The 16,353-nt window shown below is 46.8% G+C and overlaps 1 protein-coding gene across 1 annotated transcript in view; it reads left to right on the top strand.

Moving 5' to 3' along the window:
* Positions 1-16,353, top strand: part of LAMA3 (laminin subunit alpha 3) — a 272,254-nt gene that overhangs the window by 118,932 nt on the left and 136,969 nt on the right. Inside the window, exon 15 of the mRNA XM_063451472.1 lies at positions 1,264-1,401. Within this exon, the coding sequence (XP_063307542.1) occupies positions 1,264-1,401 (138 nt within the window). The remainder of the gene's footprint in view (positions 1-1,263; positions 1,402-16,353) is intronic.

The raw sequence follows: 16,353 nt of genomic DNA, 5'->3' as shown, positions 1-16,353 counted from the left end.
GGTAGCTGAACTGAAAGCATAGCTGATCTGAAAAACGTTTCCATTTCAGTAACTTTGACCATCTCTCTTTAGTAAATAATCATGTAATTCACCAAAGCCCACCATATTACAAATATGAAAAACTTGACTTTATTGATAGCTTGATGTGTTGAATGAAATAACCTAAAGGAAGTTAAACTTAAATAATAACAATGCCAAGATTATATATTATATAATATATTAAATAATACCCGGCCATAGAACTACAAATACCATAATACTTTACTAGCCTTATAGGTTTTGGAGATACAGTACTGATTTTTGGGTATTGTCCCACTCCCCTGGTCTGGGTGTGCCATCCCCTTTGGGGCAGGTCTGGGTGGGTCCTACCCTTTGGTGCGGAGCCTGTGAAACAATCATAACTCTTAATAGGAACTTACTTGTGATCTCTCTCCCATATAAAATATTTAAGTATGTGTGGGAGGTATGCAACCTATTTTTACTAGATTTGAAGTATTTCCTGTATAAATTTTCACTATCCAAGTCTCCGTTTGAACTTGCTAGTGTATTATTTTCATTGTCGAGATATCTGCATTATATTGAGTTTACCAACATTTAAACATTTCCTCAATAAGCCGTAAAGTCTAGCAACACTGAAATTAAGTGTGTTGTAAGGAGCCCACTATATGTTTAAGGAATATATGTTTTGTGAACGTCTGCTAAATGTACGGCCTTCTTTTAAGCTACCAGCTACCTGGTAGTTCTATGAGTGCTGTTCACCAAAATGTTATTGTTCTCACTTGGTCTACATTAAAGGAACACTATAAGGTCAGGAACACAAACATGTATATATATCTGCAGTGTTAAAACCACCACCTAGCCTGCCCTTTCCTCCCTAAATATAGTAACATCTTACTTGTATTCAAGTCTGCAGCTGTTGTCTCTGCCCCTGATCTGCCTGCTTGCATGAAATCATCAGAAGTGATTATGTGAGCTAATTAAAATGCTTTCACATAGGGTTGGCTGAGACTTTTACTTTTTTTTTTTTTTTTTGCTCATAACAGAAAATCTGTTTTAAATATTATGTATGGATCAATTCAGCCTGCGAACAAACTCCTTTTGTTGAAGACATTTAATTATCCTCACGTTAGTGAGTTTCTATTTGAGCTACAAACAAATATACCCTTTAAATGAACAGTTACACTGATTTTCTCCATGTCTGCTGTGCATTACATGGACACCAGTAAAGGTACAGAATAATGTATTACTGTTGTTTTTATTTAGCTTGTCAGTGTTCTCAGCAAGGCTCCTATAAGAGCATCTGTGATCCAGTGACAGGGCAATGTGACTGTCATCCAGGAGTGGTAGGACGAAGATGTGACAGATGTTCATCAGAATCAGATGTCTATCCTGTTTGTCAAGGTATGTTCTTATAAAAAGCATAGGTCTTAACCACACCATATGACTATTGATATATCACATTACCCCACTTTGAGACTGGACTAACCAAGGGGGATATGCTAGCAGGACTAGTCACTGTCAAACTGCGACAGTGGGAAGAGAGTGAGTATGAAAGGATTTGCAACTTCCGGATTTACTAACTTTACCCTCCTACACCAGACCCGGTTATAATTAATACTCTACCACTATCAATATTTTAAATTATGGTTATCTTTTATATTTAGCACCAACCCAACCTTAGTATAGCATATATACTTTAACTAAAAACACTAATAATAATTTGGTAACGTTGGGGATTAACTTTCAGAGAAATAACACACAGATCTGGGCACAATAAGTAGATGCTCATAACCATTCCACACAGCCAGTATCACTGTGGTAGATTACATAGATGTACACAGTACATATCTCTGTAAAGTGCTTTAGCTATTTTTATATCTATCTTCCAAGCCCTCTCTTGGCTCTCCCTTACATTATTTCGTGTTTAATAGTGCACCTGCTATGAGAACTTAAGCTTTCTATTAAACATTGCTGCACATGGTAAAGCATAGCAATGCTGATAGACTCACTATTAGCCCTCAGCACACAGTGTAGACTGTGTTAAAGCAGAAGGGCACTGATAGACACCTTATTACATTTGCAGCAGGCATTATAACCGTCAGTGGTAATATGGAGCCTAGAAGTAGCTGGCATGGTTAACAGAGTCAAAAATCATTGCAGGGGGGCGGAGCTTGACCGCCGAGCCGGACAGTCGCAACTGACATGGGCTCCGGCCGAGCGGGCACGATCCGGGGCCAAAACGGCGACCACTTCACTCAAAACCACTCGGGGGTGCGCCATCCACATCGGGGGTGCCCTCCAGAACCCAGCGAGACCACTCCGGGACCCGTAAAGGCCGGTAATGCGGAGAAACAAATGCGGCCTACTGAGGCTGAAACCGGGGAGAGGAGGCCGCTCTCTCCGGCACCAAAGCCACTAAGCGACGTCTCTGCAGACTACCCCCCCCCCCCTTTGGACCGGCGGGGGAAATCCCGGTCCACACTGGAAGCAGGCAGGCGACCCAGACACGAGCCTAACCGGGGAAGCTACCCCACAGAATGAACCCATAATGGCGGCTCGGCGCAAACATGGAACACACACCCAGCCACCCATATCACCTCTGGAGACCTTTGATTACCTCTGTGCAAGCTTCAGGCATGCCCTGCAGAAGAGGGGTGCTACATATCGGCAAGCAGAGAGAATGGTGACCTCGTGGATACGGCCCGCAGCACGACGGAGCTACTACAGACAAACACCACGAGGCTCCAAAATGGCCGCCCGACTAGGCAGATAAAAGCGGGCCCAGAAGCGGAAAACGGCGGGAGGCCTATCGGATGCAGTCTCCTACCTGCAATTGAAACCAACCGGACCTACGAATCAACTGATGCAAACAGGAGACTCACATGATCCACCTCTCAGCATACAGAACAGCTTACACCGATCCCACGCACGAGCCAAGACGACCCAAGCGGCTGTACAGCAGTTGAATCCACGACACACCGTCGGAGTTAACCCCCGAAGCAGCATCAACAAACTAGGGGGCGACAAGACGCCACGAAAACCCCTACAGCTGGACTATGTAGAAACCCGCCGGGGCATCGGCTAGACACAGTATGGGACTGCATTCTCGGGCGCATCTAGCACCCCCCCCCCCTTACTGCCATCGTACACAGCAAGTAGAGGGGAAAAAAGGCTCTCACTGAACTACCGAACACTATCTTGGGGCACTAAGTAGTACTACGCTTTGAATAGCCATTTATTTTGCAGTAATCTCATTATTGCTTCGAGTGATGTACCTTAACCAGTTTAGTTTTACTATTGTACTGAATGCAATCTGTCACCTATTTATACATTCCTCCCGATCTAGCAATTTATAACGTTGCAAATCTCGCGTATTGCTGTGGCAAGATCAGCCTGCATTTAGTCAATGCTCCCCTGCACTTACCCCCCACCTGCCTTGCATAGACCATAAGGTATAACCCCTGTGGCCAGATATACGCTGGTTTAATTGTTTATCATATACATTAATCTATATGTCTATCGCTTCACAAACGTGACTATTAACTAACAACATGTAGCGGAACGCAGTAAGCCTGTCCTACAAAATGCCTGTGTGACTATTCGTTATATTTTTACCTATGTTGAAATTGCTATTCGTCTATTTAATATGTGAATTGTATGTTATTCGGTAGTTTCCATCCGTACTATATACTTATGGAAACTACCGAACGGAGAGACCACCCCGGAGAGAAGTGTGCCAGCAATTAAGGTTCACATTCTTTCCAAACCGCAAGTTAACCGGCTCATTAACATTATGTCTGGGTGGCCGCCATTCGGCATGCGTACACGTGGCGGCGGCCATCTTACGCATGAAAATCTCAGCGGTGTTTTGTCGTCGAGTGTCTGGAACTCAAATCGGACACTCAAACAACCAAACACCGCTGAGACCTCCAGAGCTCCGTAACTGCCGAACGGAGAGACCCAACGAATCCCCATTCGGTAGTTACAAAGTACCGAATGAGGGAATCACTATCTAGGTGAATTAAAGTATGGATGGCAATTATAAGTGTCTGTTTTAACTGCCGAACGGAGACCGACCGCAGGGCCCATTCTCATGGAACCCTTTTCGGATACCAACTCGTGTGCGGTCGGTCAAACTTCACCTTCCTGTAACTGCCGAACCACTGGTCCGATCTGGGTGAATTTTGGATATTATATTCACCCAGATCAGGGCTACCTAGCGGTACCCTAATATTAAGGATATGTGATGGTTTAGGGGTACATCCAAGTTTGGGGTAAAGTACTGTACAAGTTAAGGGGATTATGACTCACTCTGAGGGGAGGAGATGTGTGGGAGGTAACAAGCACTGCATTGGTTACTGTCATAATTACTGTAGTTCCCTCCCTTGCATGGGAGCAGGCTTTATAAGAAACCTTGGAATAAACGATTGTCAGTTCTACTCCTAAAACTGTGTGTCGTCCAGTTATTGGGAGTGCTGTGGGGATATTGCTGTACCTTTTTACCTGCTGGAAACTCTGCTTGTGGATTTACTATTGACTTGTTCCTGAGCCTTCCTTGGATCTAAAGTGGAGAATAGCTGCGAGAAATCAGCTCTCCGCTACATTGGTTGGCAGCGCTGGGATCCAGACTCACAGAGGAACAAGGATTAATGGAGATTGACCTTTCTACGCTAAAGAGAACCACATTGAAAGACCTTCTGGAAGCGAAAGGTGTTTCTGCCAGCAGCAAATCCAAAGCAACACTTATCACCGAAGTAATGGCAGAGTACAGAGCAGAAGAGGTCCAGGCCACGGAACAAAGACCTGAAACAGAACAGGAGGAGTTCCAAAGGCATTTACAATTCAGACTGGCCTTTTATGGGGAAAACCCACCAACAGAGATCATCTCTAAAACAATGACAGAGGTGCAGGAGTTTGTGATGAGAAACAGGAGACCACAAACACCGGAAAGAAGTGCAGCAGGAGCTGTGACACAAGAGGGTAAGCCTAAAATTCCCTATCAAGCTTTTAAAACGTATGTGGAAGCAGAGGAGGATATAGATGCCTTCCTCCAAGACTTTGAGAGACTGTGTACGCTGCATAACATACCAAGGGAAGAGTGGGTACCCATATTAGCAGGACGGCTGTCAGGAAGGGCAGCTGAAGCTTACCGCACTGTGCCTGATATTGAAATTAGGAACTATAGCCGGGTAAAAGAGATTATCCTGGCCCGGTATGCAATAACACCAGAGGCATACCGGAGGCGCTTCAGGGAATTGAAAAAGGCGGACAAAGATTCGCACGCAGAGTGGGCTTGCCGACTAGAAAGGGCAGCTCTTGGGTGGATGCAGTCGAGTAAAGCGCGGTCCATGGAGGACTTGTTACAAATGCTGCTGTTGGAGCAGTTTTATGAGGGGATATCCTCAGAACTACAGGAATGGGTGAGGGATCGTAACCCCACCACCCTCACCGAGGCTGCCAAAAAGGCAGATGATTTTATGGACGCTTGCAGACAAACCAAGGCAGTGAGTACCAAACCTGCCATGCGGCCACTAGGGGGGAATTCCTTCTCTCCTAACCCTCAACCCCCACCAAGACAACTCCCTCCACCAGCACCAGCAGCAGCGCAGCAGAGATACCGCACACCTGCTTCTGTGCAATGCCACCGATGCCAGAAATGGGGACATTTCCAACGAGATTGTCCGCAGTCTAGAGACCGCACCACCTGGATCCGACCAGGGCCTCCACCACCACCACCGAGAGCAGCAGCGCATCACTACCAGGACGAGGTACCACTTCCCTACAGCTCTGCCGTTCCAGTCACGACTGTGGAACAGTGGGAAGTGCTGCATGAGGCCAACCCCTTACAAGCACAGGCGGATAATCGACAGCACCATAGGCAGACCGTGTATCTGGAAGGGAAGCCTATGCAGGGGCTCAGAGACTCGGGAGCCACCATCACCCTGGTGCAAAGTCATTTGGTTTCGGACAAAGCCAAACTGAATAAGACTGTGGCTGTCAGGGTTGCAGGGGGAGCCGTGTATCGGCTAGACACAGCCAGGGTACACTTGCATTGGGGTGCGGGGTTTGGGAATGTGGAAGTGGGACTAATGCCGCAATTACCTGCTGAGGTGGTCCTAGGGAATGATCTGGGCAAACTCACCTCCGCATTTGAACCACAAACTACTGAGGAAGCACACCCAGTAGTCACCAGGCAACAGGCCCGCACCCAACACAACAACGCACTGCCGGAGGTCCAGGTAAGAGATTCCTCCCCTTCCCTAGACTGTATCCCTTGGGCCCCTCCTGACGAGTTTGTAGCCGAGGTGATCACTGACCCTACCTTACAAGTATACCGAGACAAGGTCACCTCTATCCAACCGGGGGCGGAGGGGGAAAGATTTGTATGGGACAGGCAGTTATTATACCGGGAAACGAGTAAAGAGATAGCTGGGTCAGACCCCATTACTGCAAGACAGCTGGTGGTACCTCAGAGGTACCGAACCGAATTACTCCGGATAGCGCACGATATTCCGCTATCCGGACATTTGGGGGTCAGCCGTACCAGATATCGGCTGACCCAAAGTTTCTTCTGGCCAGGGATTAGCCAGGAGGTGCGCAGGTATTGTAATACCTGCGATACGTGCCAGAGGGTAGGAAAGAGGGGGGATAAGCGTAAGGCGAAGCTGAACCCCCTACCCATAATTGAGGAACCCTTTCATAGGGTTGCAGTAGACATTGTAGGCCCCTTCCGGAAGCCTAGCCCATCAGGCAAACGGTACATTTTGACCGTAGTGGACTACGCCACTCGCTACCCCGAGGCGGTAGCCTTAACTAATATACATGCTGAGACCGTGGCTGAGGCGCTGATGCAGATTTTCTCCCGGATGAGGTTACCCAGGGAGATCATCTCGGATCAGGGCACTCAGTTCACGGCAGAGGTCACCCAACAGCTCTGGAAGTTCTGTAAAATTAAGCCCATAATTAGTGCTCCGTACCACCCCCAGACTAATGGGCTCTGCGAACGGTTCAATGGCACCTTAAAACAGATGCTCCGAACCTTCGCAGAGACTCACCGAGACTGGGAAAAATTCCTGCCGCACTTACTGTTTGCTTACAGGGAGGTGCCGCAGGAATCTACGGGATTTTCCCCCTTTGAACTGCTATTCGGGAGGAGAGTAAGGGGGCCCCTGGACTTGATTAGAGAACACTGGGAGGGAGACCGTAGCGCTGACGGCACCCCTATTATACCATATGTGTTGGCCCTCCGAGATCGCCTGGAAGCACTCACAAAGACGGTAAAGGAAAACCTACAGGCAGCTCAGACGCGTCAGCGCACCTGGTACGATAGAGGCGCCAGGGACCGCAGTTTTCAGGTCGGACAGAAAGTTTTAATTTTAAAACCTGTCCGACATGATAAGCTACAGGCCGCCTGGCAAGGCCCTTATAGAGTGGTAGAACAACGATGTGACACCACTTATATAATTGGCCACTGCGCAGGGAATGGGGGGCGACGCATGATCCATGTGAACATGCTGAAGCCTTACCAAGAACGATCAGAGGAGGTGACAGCTATCTGCGCCCCCACCTCTGAAGAAGGCGACAGCCTACCCCTCCCCGATCTGTTAGAAGACGGACAGCTGGCTGGGGATTTAGGAGCAGTTGTACTGGGGGATCGGTTGAGCCCACAGGAGCGTATCGAGGTACAACAACTACTGCAAGAAAAGCAGGAGACCTTTTCTAATGTACCTGGATACACCCCTCTGGCTACCCACCGAGTAGAAACCCCTGGTCAACTTCCCATGCGCCAGACTCCGTACCGCATCCCTGAAGCGGTACGGGAGAATATGCGCAAAGAGATTGAAGAGATGATACAGTTAGGAGTCATTGAGCCCTCAGATAGCCCCTGGGCCTCTCCAGTAGTCCTCGTACCAAAGCGGGACGGCACGACCCGCTTTTGCGTGGACTACAGGAGATTGAATGAGAAGACCGTATCCGACGCATACCCGATGCCTAGGATAGATGAGTTGCTGGACCGGATGGCCAGGGGTCAATACCTGACCACTATTGATTTGTGTAAAGGGTATTGGCAGATTCCCTTGGCCCCGGACGCCATCCCTAAGTCCGCCTTTGTCACCCCATTCGGCCTGTACCAATTTAAGGTCATGCCGTTTGGGATGAAAAACGCGCCGGCTACCTTCCAGCGGATGGTGGACCGCCTCCTAGATGGGTTCCAAGACTATACCTGCGCATATCTCGATGATATTGCCATATTTAGCGATACCTGGCAGGAACACTTGGCCCATATAGGAGCGGTTCTAGACAGGATCAGGGAGGCTGGTTTGACCCTAAAACCAGCGAAATGTAGCATTGGGATGGCCGAGGTACAGTACCTGGGCCACAGAGTAGGCTGTGGTAAACAAAAGCCGGAACCAGCCAAAGTAGAGGCGGTATCACAGTGGCCTACCCCGAAAACTAAAACCCAGGTGTTAGCCTTCCTAGGGACAGCAGGGTATTACCGGAAGTTTGTGCCCAATTATAGTGCCCTGGCCAAACCCCTCACTGACCTGACACGTAAAAACCTTCCCCGCCAAGTAACCTGGACCCCGGAGTGTGAGCAGGCATTCCAACACTTGAAAGATGCACTTGTTAATGCCCCTGTCTTGGCCGCTCCCAATCCAACTAAACGTTTTCTTGTTCACACAGACGCTTCTATGTTTGGATTGGGGGCAGTATTGAGCCAAGTCCGGGCCGATGGCGGAGAACATCCAGTGGCTTACATCAGTCGCAAACTTTTACCCCGGGAAGTAAGCTACGCCGCCATCGAGAAGGAATGCCTGGCTGTGGTGTGGGCCTTGAAGAAATTACAACCCTATTTGTATGGACAGGCTTTTTCTTTGCTCACGGATCACAACCCGTTGGTCTGGCTGAACCGGGTGGCTGGGGACAATGCCAGGCTGCTGCGCTGGAGTTTGGCGCTGCAGCCCTTTGACTTTAACATTCAATACCGCCCGGGTAAGCAAAATGGAAACGCCGACGGGTTGTCACGACAAACTGATCTGGAGAAATAATCCGTGAGCACCCCGGTCATCCCCAAGCCGATCCGTGTGGGATCAGACTGTGTATGCCGGCTTGTGGGCAAGGGGGAGCAGTGTAGCGGAACGCAGTAAGCCTGTCCTACAAAATGCCTGTGTGACTGTATTCGTTATATTTTTACCTATGTTGAAATTGCTATTCGTCTATTTAATATGTGAATTGTATGTTATTCGGTAGTTTCCATCCGTACTATATACTTATGGAAACTACCGAACGGAGAGACCACCCCGGAGAGAAGTGTGCCAGCAATTAAGGTTCACATTCTTTCCAAACCGCAAGTTAACCGGCTCATTAACATTATGTCTGGGTGGCCGCCATTCGGCATGCGTACACGTGGCGGCGGCCATCTTACGCATGAAAATCTCAGCGGTGTTTTGTCGTCGAGTGTCTGGAACTCAAATCGGACACTCAAACAACCAAACACCGCTGAGACCTCCAGAGCTCCGTAACTGCCGAACGGAGAGACCCAACGAATCCCCATTCGGCAGTTACAAAGTACCGAATGAGGGAATCACTATCTAGGTGAATTAAAGTATGGATGGCAATTATAAGTGTCTGTTTTAACTGCCGAACGGAGACCGACCGCAGGGCCCATTCTCATGGAACCCTTTTCGGATACCAACTCGTGTGCGGTCGGTCAAACTTCACCTTCCTGTAACTGCCGAACCACTGGTCCGATCTGGGTGAATTTTGGATATTATATTCACCCAGATCAGGGCTACCTAGCGGTACCCTAATATTAAGGATATGTGATGGTTTAGGGGTACATCCAAGTTTGGGGTAAAGTACTGTACAAGTTAAGGGGATTATGACTCACTCTGAGGGGAGGAGATGTGTGGGAGGTAACAAGCACTGCATTGGTTACTGTCATAATTACTGTAGTTCCCTCCCTTGCATGGGAGCAGGCTTTATAAGAAACCTTGGAATAAACGATTGTCAGTTCTACTCCTAAAACTGTGTGTCGTCCAGTTATTGGGAGTGCTGTGGGGATATTGCTGTACCTTTTTACCTGCTGGAAACTCTGCTTGTGGATTTACTATTGACTTGTTCCTGAGCCTTCCTTGGATCTAAAGTGGAGAATAGCTGCGAGAAATCAGCTCTCCGCTACTCAACACATGTATGTTATAGCTAGTTTCAGCAAATACAACATATTGTCTCACCGTGCTTTTCTATCACTCAGTCATAATCTCTTGAAACTACTGTATAGATACGCTTATAACACATACCATGTGCCCCCTATTATATGCTCTCCCTTTTTCCTAATTCGCATTTTATAAGCACTGTATAAGCATGTTTGTGACTGTGTTTTTACTTAATCACTTATACGTCTAGCTAATCCGTATAGAAAGCAGAAACTATAGTGCTGATCAATCGGACATATATGCATAGCCTGAGACCCAGCTACTTAATTAATATCGTATGCAACAACACGGTATGCTTTAAATCACACATCGCAGATATTATGCTATGCCTACTAACTCTGCTTTCCAGGGGATCGCTGCAATTCATGTTAGCTAACGTAGGTGACTATAAGCCAACATGACACGCCTGCGACTTTCCTTTCCTTTTATTGCGCCTTATAAAACTTGCGTTTGAATTTAGCTTGCAAAACAGATGCGTTTGATGTTCTAATATAAAATTGTTACTAGATTGTTACGACGTAAAAAAAAAAAAGTGCAGTTTCTGAGTACCACATTGTCAACACTGATGCTTAACCCATGTGTGCTGTTGTGGCACTTGCTATATGCTTGTAACTCCTCATGCACGAATAAAATAAAGAATTAAAAAAAAAAAAAAAAAAAATCATTGCAGAGTAAAAAAAAAAAAAAAAAAAAAATAGATTAAAGTCAGTCCTCTGAGTCACAGCCCCAGTCCTGCAGTTTGAAGCTTCTCAGCTTTTCAACAAGCCTGTCTCAGGTCTCAGCTGCATAGTGACTGTGCAGTTTAAAGAAGATGGTGGGTAGATGCACTTGGTGTTAATTAAAACTATTAAGGATGTGGAACTCTCTGCCTGACAAGGAGGTTTTATCAGAGTCAAACAGCTATTGGATACATACTTGCAAAAGCATAATATTCAGGATATCATTTTTAATTAGTAGGGATATATCTGACTGCCATTTTGAGGTCAAAAATGCATTTTTTCTTAGCTTGTTTGTAAGCACTTCACACTGGATTTTTTGTGCCGTCTTTTGGATCAGCAACAAAAATTAATGTGGGAAAGGCTGAACTTGATGGACATGTTCTTTTCAGCCATGCAACTATGTACCATATATACTCGAGTATAAGTCTAGTTTTTCCGCACATTTTTTGTGCTGAAAAACCCCCACTCGACTTATACTTGAGTCAATGTCTGTATTATGGCAACTTACATTGCCATAATACAGACCAGGACCGCCGGGCTCATTACAAGCCCGGCGGTCCTGTTGGGGGCTGGCAGGAAGCATTTACTTACCTTTCTTGCAGCTCCCTTCTCCTGTGTTCTGGTCAGCTCCCTTGTAAATCTTGCAAGAGCCGCGGCGTCAGAGCATTGCCACGGGTTACCATGGCAACGCGGCACGCAGACCGCGAGACTTACAGGGGAGCTGACCAGAACGCAGGAGAAGGGAGCTGACAGGAGCTGCAGGAAAGATAAGTAAACGCTTCCTGCCAGCCCCCCTCCTGCACAGTACACACCACTGGACCACCAGGGACAAAAAAAAAAATGTGAATAATAAAAAAAAAATGTAATAAAAAAATATTAAAATTAAAAATAATTATAATATTAAAATAAAAAATTAGAATATTTAAATAAAAAAATTAAAAATAATAAAAATGCCCTCCCCACACACTACACAGACACTCTGCATTATATACACACACACACACACTCATACAAACACACACTCTGCATTCACACAAACACACAGTGTTTATATAATGCAGAGTGTGTGTGTGTTTGTATGAGTGTGTGTGTGTATATAATGCAGAGTGTGTGTTTGTATGAGTGTGTGTGTGTATATAATTATAAAAATCACAGAATTTCATAGCCCCAAGTTTTACCCTCGACTTATCCACGAGGCATAGCATATTTCACAATTGTTGGTCACAAAACTGCACTCGACTTATACATGAGATCGACTTATACACGAGTATATACGGTAACTATTACAGACAGCACAGTGCTCTGTGCCAGAAATGTCCCAATTCCCTTCTCGTCCCTGGGCTTCCCTGGCAATATATATATATATTAATTATGTATTTGAGTTAATTCACTTGCTTAATCACCCCTTATGCAGACACTATTGGTATTGAGGGAGAGAAAAAGATAATATTACAAACTATACATTTGACATGAGCAGTTGTACTCACTGTGTGTTACTTCCAAGATGACTCCTTGCCTTCCTCTACTGTGGGCACTGTAATAAGTGGATAGATAATGCATCTTGGACGTAAAAACCCAAGGGCAGAGTACAGAATATTTGATAGAGTCCTAACCTCAACATCTGAGGAAAGGGATTTAGGGGTAATAATTTCAGATGACTTAAATGTAGGCAGACAATGTAACAGAGCAGCAGGAAATGTTAACAGAATGCTTGGTTCCCTACCTACTTTTGGGATAGCTGGGTGGATTTTTCACCGGGGTCCACTGGGGTCCAGTGGGGCAGGGAGGCGGTCAGCCGGCCAGCTCTTGGGCTCCCATAAAACGAGGCAAACAAGGTATTTGCCTGGGCATTTTTTTACCACCCCCTGGAAATTGCCGCCCAACGCAAATGTCTTGTTTGCCTCACGGTAGACACATCCCTACCTGTAGCACTGAAACCAATTACAGAATTAAAGAGACACTCATTTTTCCCATATTATTTTGACTTACCACCCTCCCTTCCATAAAAATAATCTTTGTATCTAAACTATGGAAATGATTTTTTTCACACATAAAAAGAGGTGGGGCGCTGCCTGGACGAGCCTCTATTGCTAACCGCTTTCTGTCAGTGTGTTCACTAGCAGAATGTAAAGGGTTACTTGTGCCATTCTGCAGTAAGGGAGTAAACCATTTTTCAACGGCTTGCCTCTCATCTGGGTTCCGACGTTCCGACAAGCACTGAGTTTCACACACATCCAAAATCCAGATGGTGATCCTACTGCTCTTTTATTGGCTGAGAGTATCAGGCAATCACTCTGTCATGAATAAGCATCAGCGCACAGAAATATGAACAGAATTGGTGTCCCAGATGTCTTGTTCTGGACTAGTTAATGACACTACCAGTGATTTGGCAGCCCAAATATCTCTGTCTGTGCAAAGTTTCATACAGAAATGCTGCAAATACCTTGCACCAGGACCACTTGAAAACACTAAACATGTCAGTGTTAGCCTGTTTGCATCCTCTGTGTTCTCCCTGCCCACAATCCGTAGATAGGAGTCAGTCGGGAGCGGAAGCAATGCAGAGATACAGGTAATATGACACGCTGTCATATTCCCTGTGTGTCTCCATTACTGTGCTACTTCAACTAACTGAAGAGACCAAGCAGGAAAAACACAAATCTGTCTTGGGTGGAGCTGTAGGAAGGGGTCACCAAATAATTTTTGAGCTCAAGCTCTGTTTTTTTTTTTTTTTTTTACATATAAAAACATCCCAGCTGGGGGCGGGGCCTGACTGCCAAGATGGCCGGATGCGCTTTATGAAAGCTCTGGCAACGACGGGCACTAAAACACCAAACTTGGACGACCAAACAATGTCAGCAGCACATGGTGCCTGGAAAACGATGCAGGACACTGCCCTGAACATGCAGATACCTGTATCGCATCAAATTGCGACACAAGCGCTAAAACCGGCCACAAGGCCTAAACGAGAGAGGAGCACGAAGCCTGGGGGCCCGGGTACCGCCTGCAAGCATGCCTCAATGACTGCCCTGCTACCCCCCCCTCTGGACCGGCGGGGGATATCCCGGTCCACACAGGGGGCGACAACCCCATAAAAGCTACGAAAACAAGCGACACAAAATGCGGAGAGAAGAAACAGCCAGAGTACAAACAAGATGGCGAAACACAGCATCCTAATCGAGCCACCCACAAGTACCTCAGACTTCTTCGACCAGCTCTGCACAAACATCTGGAAGAAGCTCCGGGACAGGGGCCGGGCCTTCAAGCTGGCAAGCAGAATGGCAGCGGCATGGATCCGACCGGTAACCCTGCGACACCTATGCGGATTCCCGCCAAAATCTACCGGAACGGCCTCCCAACGGAGACGGCGCCAACTATCACGGGGGCGAGGAAAAGCGACAGGCCTCATGAGCGACGGCACACATCCCCAAACACGCCAGAGCGGGACCACACAGAACACCCGATCGGTCTACCACGAGCAGACCAGGGGGGGCCTCAGACCACCCTGCCAGCCATACCAACCCCCGAGCACCTGCCCACGACAGTGAGACTCACCGGAGCAGGAAACACCACACATGGGCCTCGGAAAGGAATCGGCGAGATACACAGCCGAGGGCCTGGAGCCTGGAAAGCAGGGGAGACGGACTTCCACACACATGCGGCGCGGCCATCCATTGGCTGACACCGAAACCCTGCATGCCAAGAACCGGCATGGGCTGAAGGGGACTGGTTTGCGGACTCACAACATTCTCTAACTTTACCTTTTTCTTAAGCTACTGACGCAAAGATATGCCCACCATTATGCATTGCTCTGCTAGGACTCTCTTCAGTTAAAGCCACTGTTTAGCCCGAGCACTCCGAATCCAGCTAGGTCTCTTGGTAATGTACCTGTTGTACGTTGATATACCACATCGGCACCATTGCCGTAGGGACCCCCACTCGTTCTGTTTATGTTTATATATGTTTGCTATATAATTGCTATAAGGGTGGACGCTAGGCGACTTAACCTGTTATTTTTCTGTTCGTTTAGCATCTATTACGGTACCTGTCACTTACCCAACAGCAGTCTACTTACCCTACGAGAAGATTAACATGAGCTTGCTACTATTATCTTTAGTGCCTAATTCCTGCCATCTCACTAGTCTCTCACCACTCACTAATTATCATTCCAAGACAGACATGTGAGTCTGGCTGGGGTACACTCCTTGGGAGCAGACTCTGAGGAGAGAAGATACACTTGGCTCATCTAACGCCTAGACACTGAACCAAGCTTGGTGCTTATATTGCCCACCCAGGTCCTTAATCCTAGTTTATCTTCACTTGTACTAGCTTCACGTGGTTTACAAAACCACTGGTTTGCCCCCAAGACACAAGCCACCTTATTAGATAGAGGTGCTTAGACCTTGAGCTGGCTACCTTAGGTGATGCGCTATCAGCGACCTACAACCCACTGAGAATGTCTTAATTTACTTGCCATACTGCTATACATGCGACCTACAACACAAACGTTAAGCTGATGACCCTGTCTCATAAGAACTGTGACATAGAAGCATGTTCTAACTCCTAGTTCAGCTCGTTTGCATTAAAGCTTCACAACTGATGTAAAAATTCTGCCGACCTACTCGACAGGACTGGTTAAGCACGATCTAACGCACTCCTCACTGCTGTTGTTAAAATTTTACAGACCTAAACGACAAGACATAAATGACCAAACTTGTATGCAACGTATTGTATTAACCTTCTCCTAATAATACTAAAAAAGTGCATGTTTCTCATCTACTCCAATGTAATCTATACATTTGAAACGCTGGAGGATTGCCTTTGGGGTACCTCACACGCGACTGTTGCATGTCTACGCACTAACAAAAATAAAGAATTAAAAAAAAACAAAAAAAAAAAAACATCCCAGCTGATACAGTAGTAGATTCATCTCTACCATGTGGGACAAAAACACCATAGACCATCAAAGTGTTATTATTATTATTAATGATTGATGCAGGTCTGATAAACCTTATAGCAGTGGCGGATCCAGAGCCTGATCTTGGGAGGGGCACTTGTAGATTATTTAAAGAAATAATCCAGACACAATAACCACTACAGCTCAGTGTAGTGGTTATGGTGTCAATAGTGCCCGGACCCCCTCCCAGAGTAAGTAGTCAAACCGTTTGACAACTTACCTGAGGTCTGCTGGGAAATGGGGCTGTAGTAGGGTATAGGAGCAGTGGTGTGTGTGAGTGGTGCAATGTGTAAGGGGTGCAGTGTGTGTGAGGGGGACAGTGTGTGAGCAGTGTGTGTGTGTGAAGGTTGTAGTGTGTGAGTGAGGGCGGCAGTGTATGTCAGGGATGCAGTGTATGTGTGGGACAGTATATGTGTGTAACAGTTGCAGTGTGTGTGTGTGAGTATTGCAGTGTGGGCAATGT

This window comes from Pelobates fuscus, chromosome 4, assembly GCF_036172605.1.
Source record: "Pelobates fuscus isolate aPelFus1 chromosome 4, aPelFus1.pri, whole genome shotgun sequence".
Lineage (NCBI taxonomy): Eukaryota > Metazoa > Chordata > Amphibia > Anura > Pelobatidae > Pelobates > Pelobates fuscus.
This window is presented reverse-complemented; position numbering and strand designations above follow the sequence as displayed.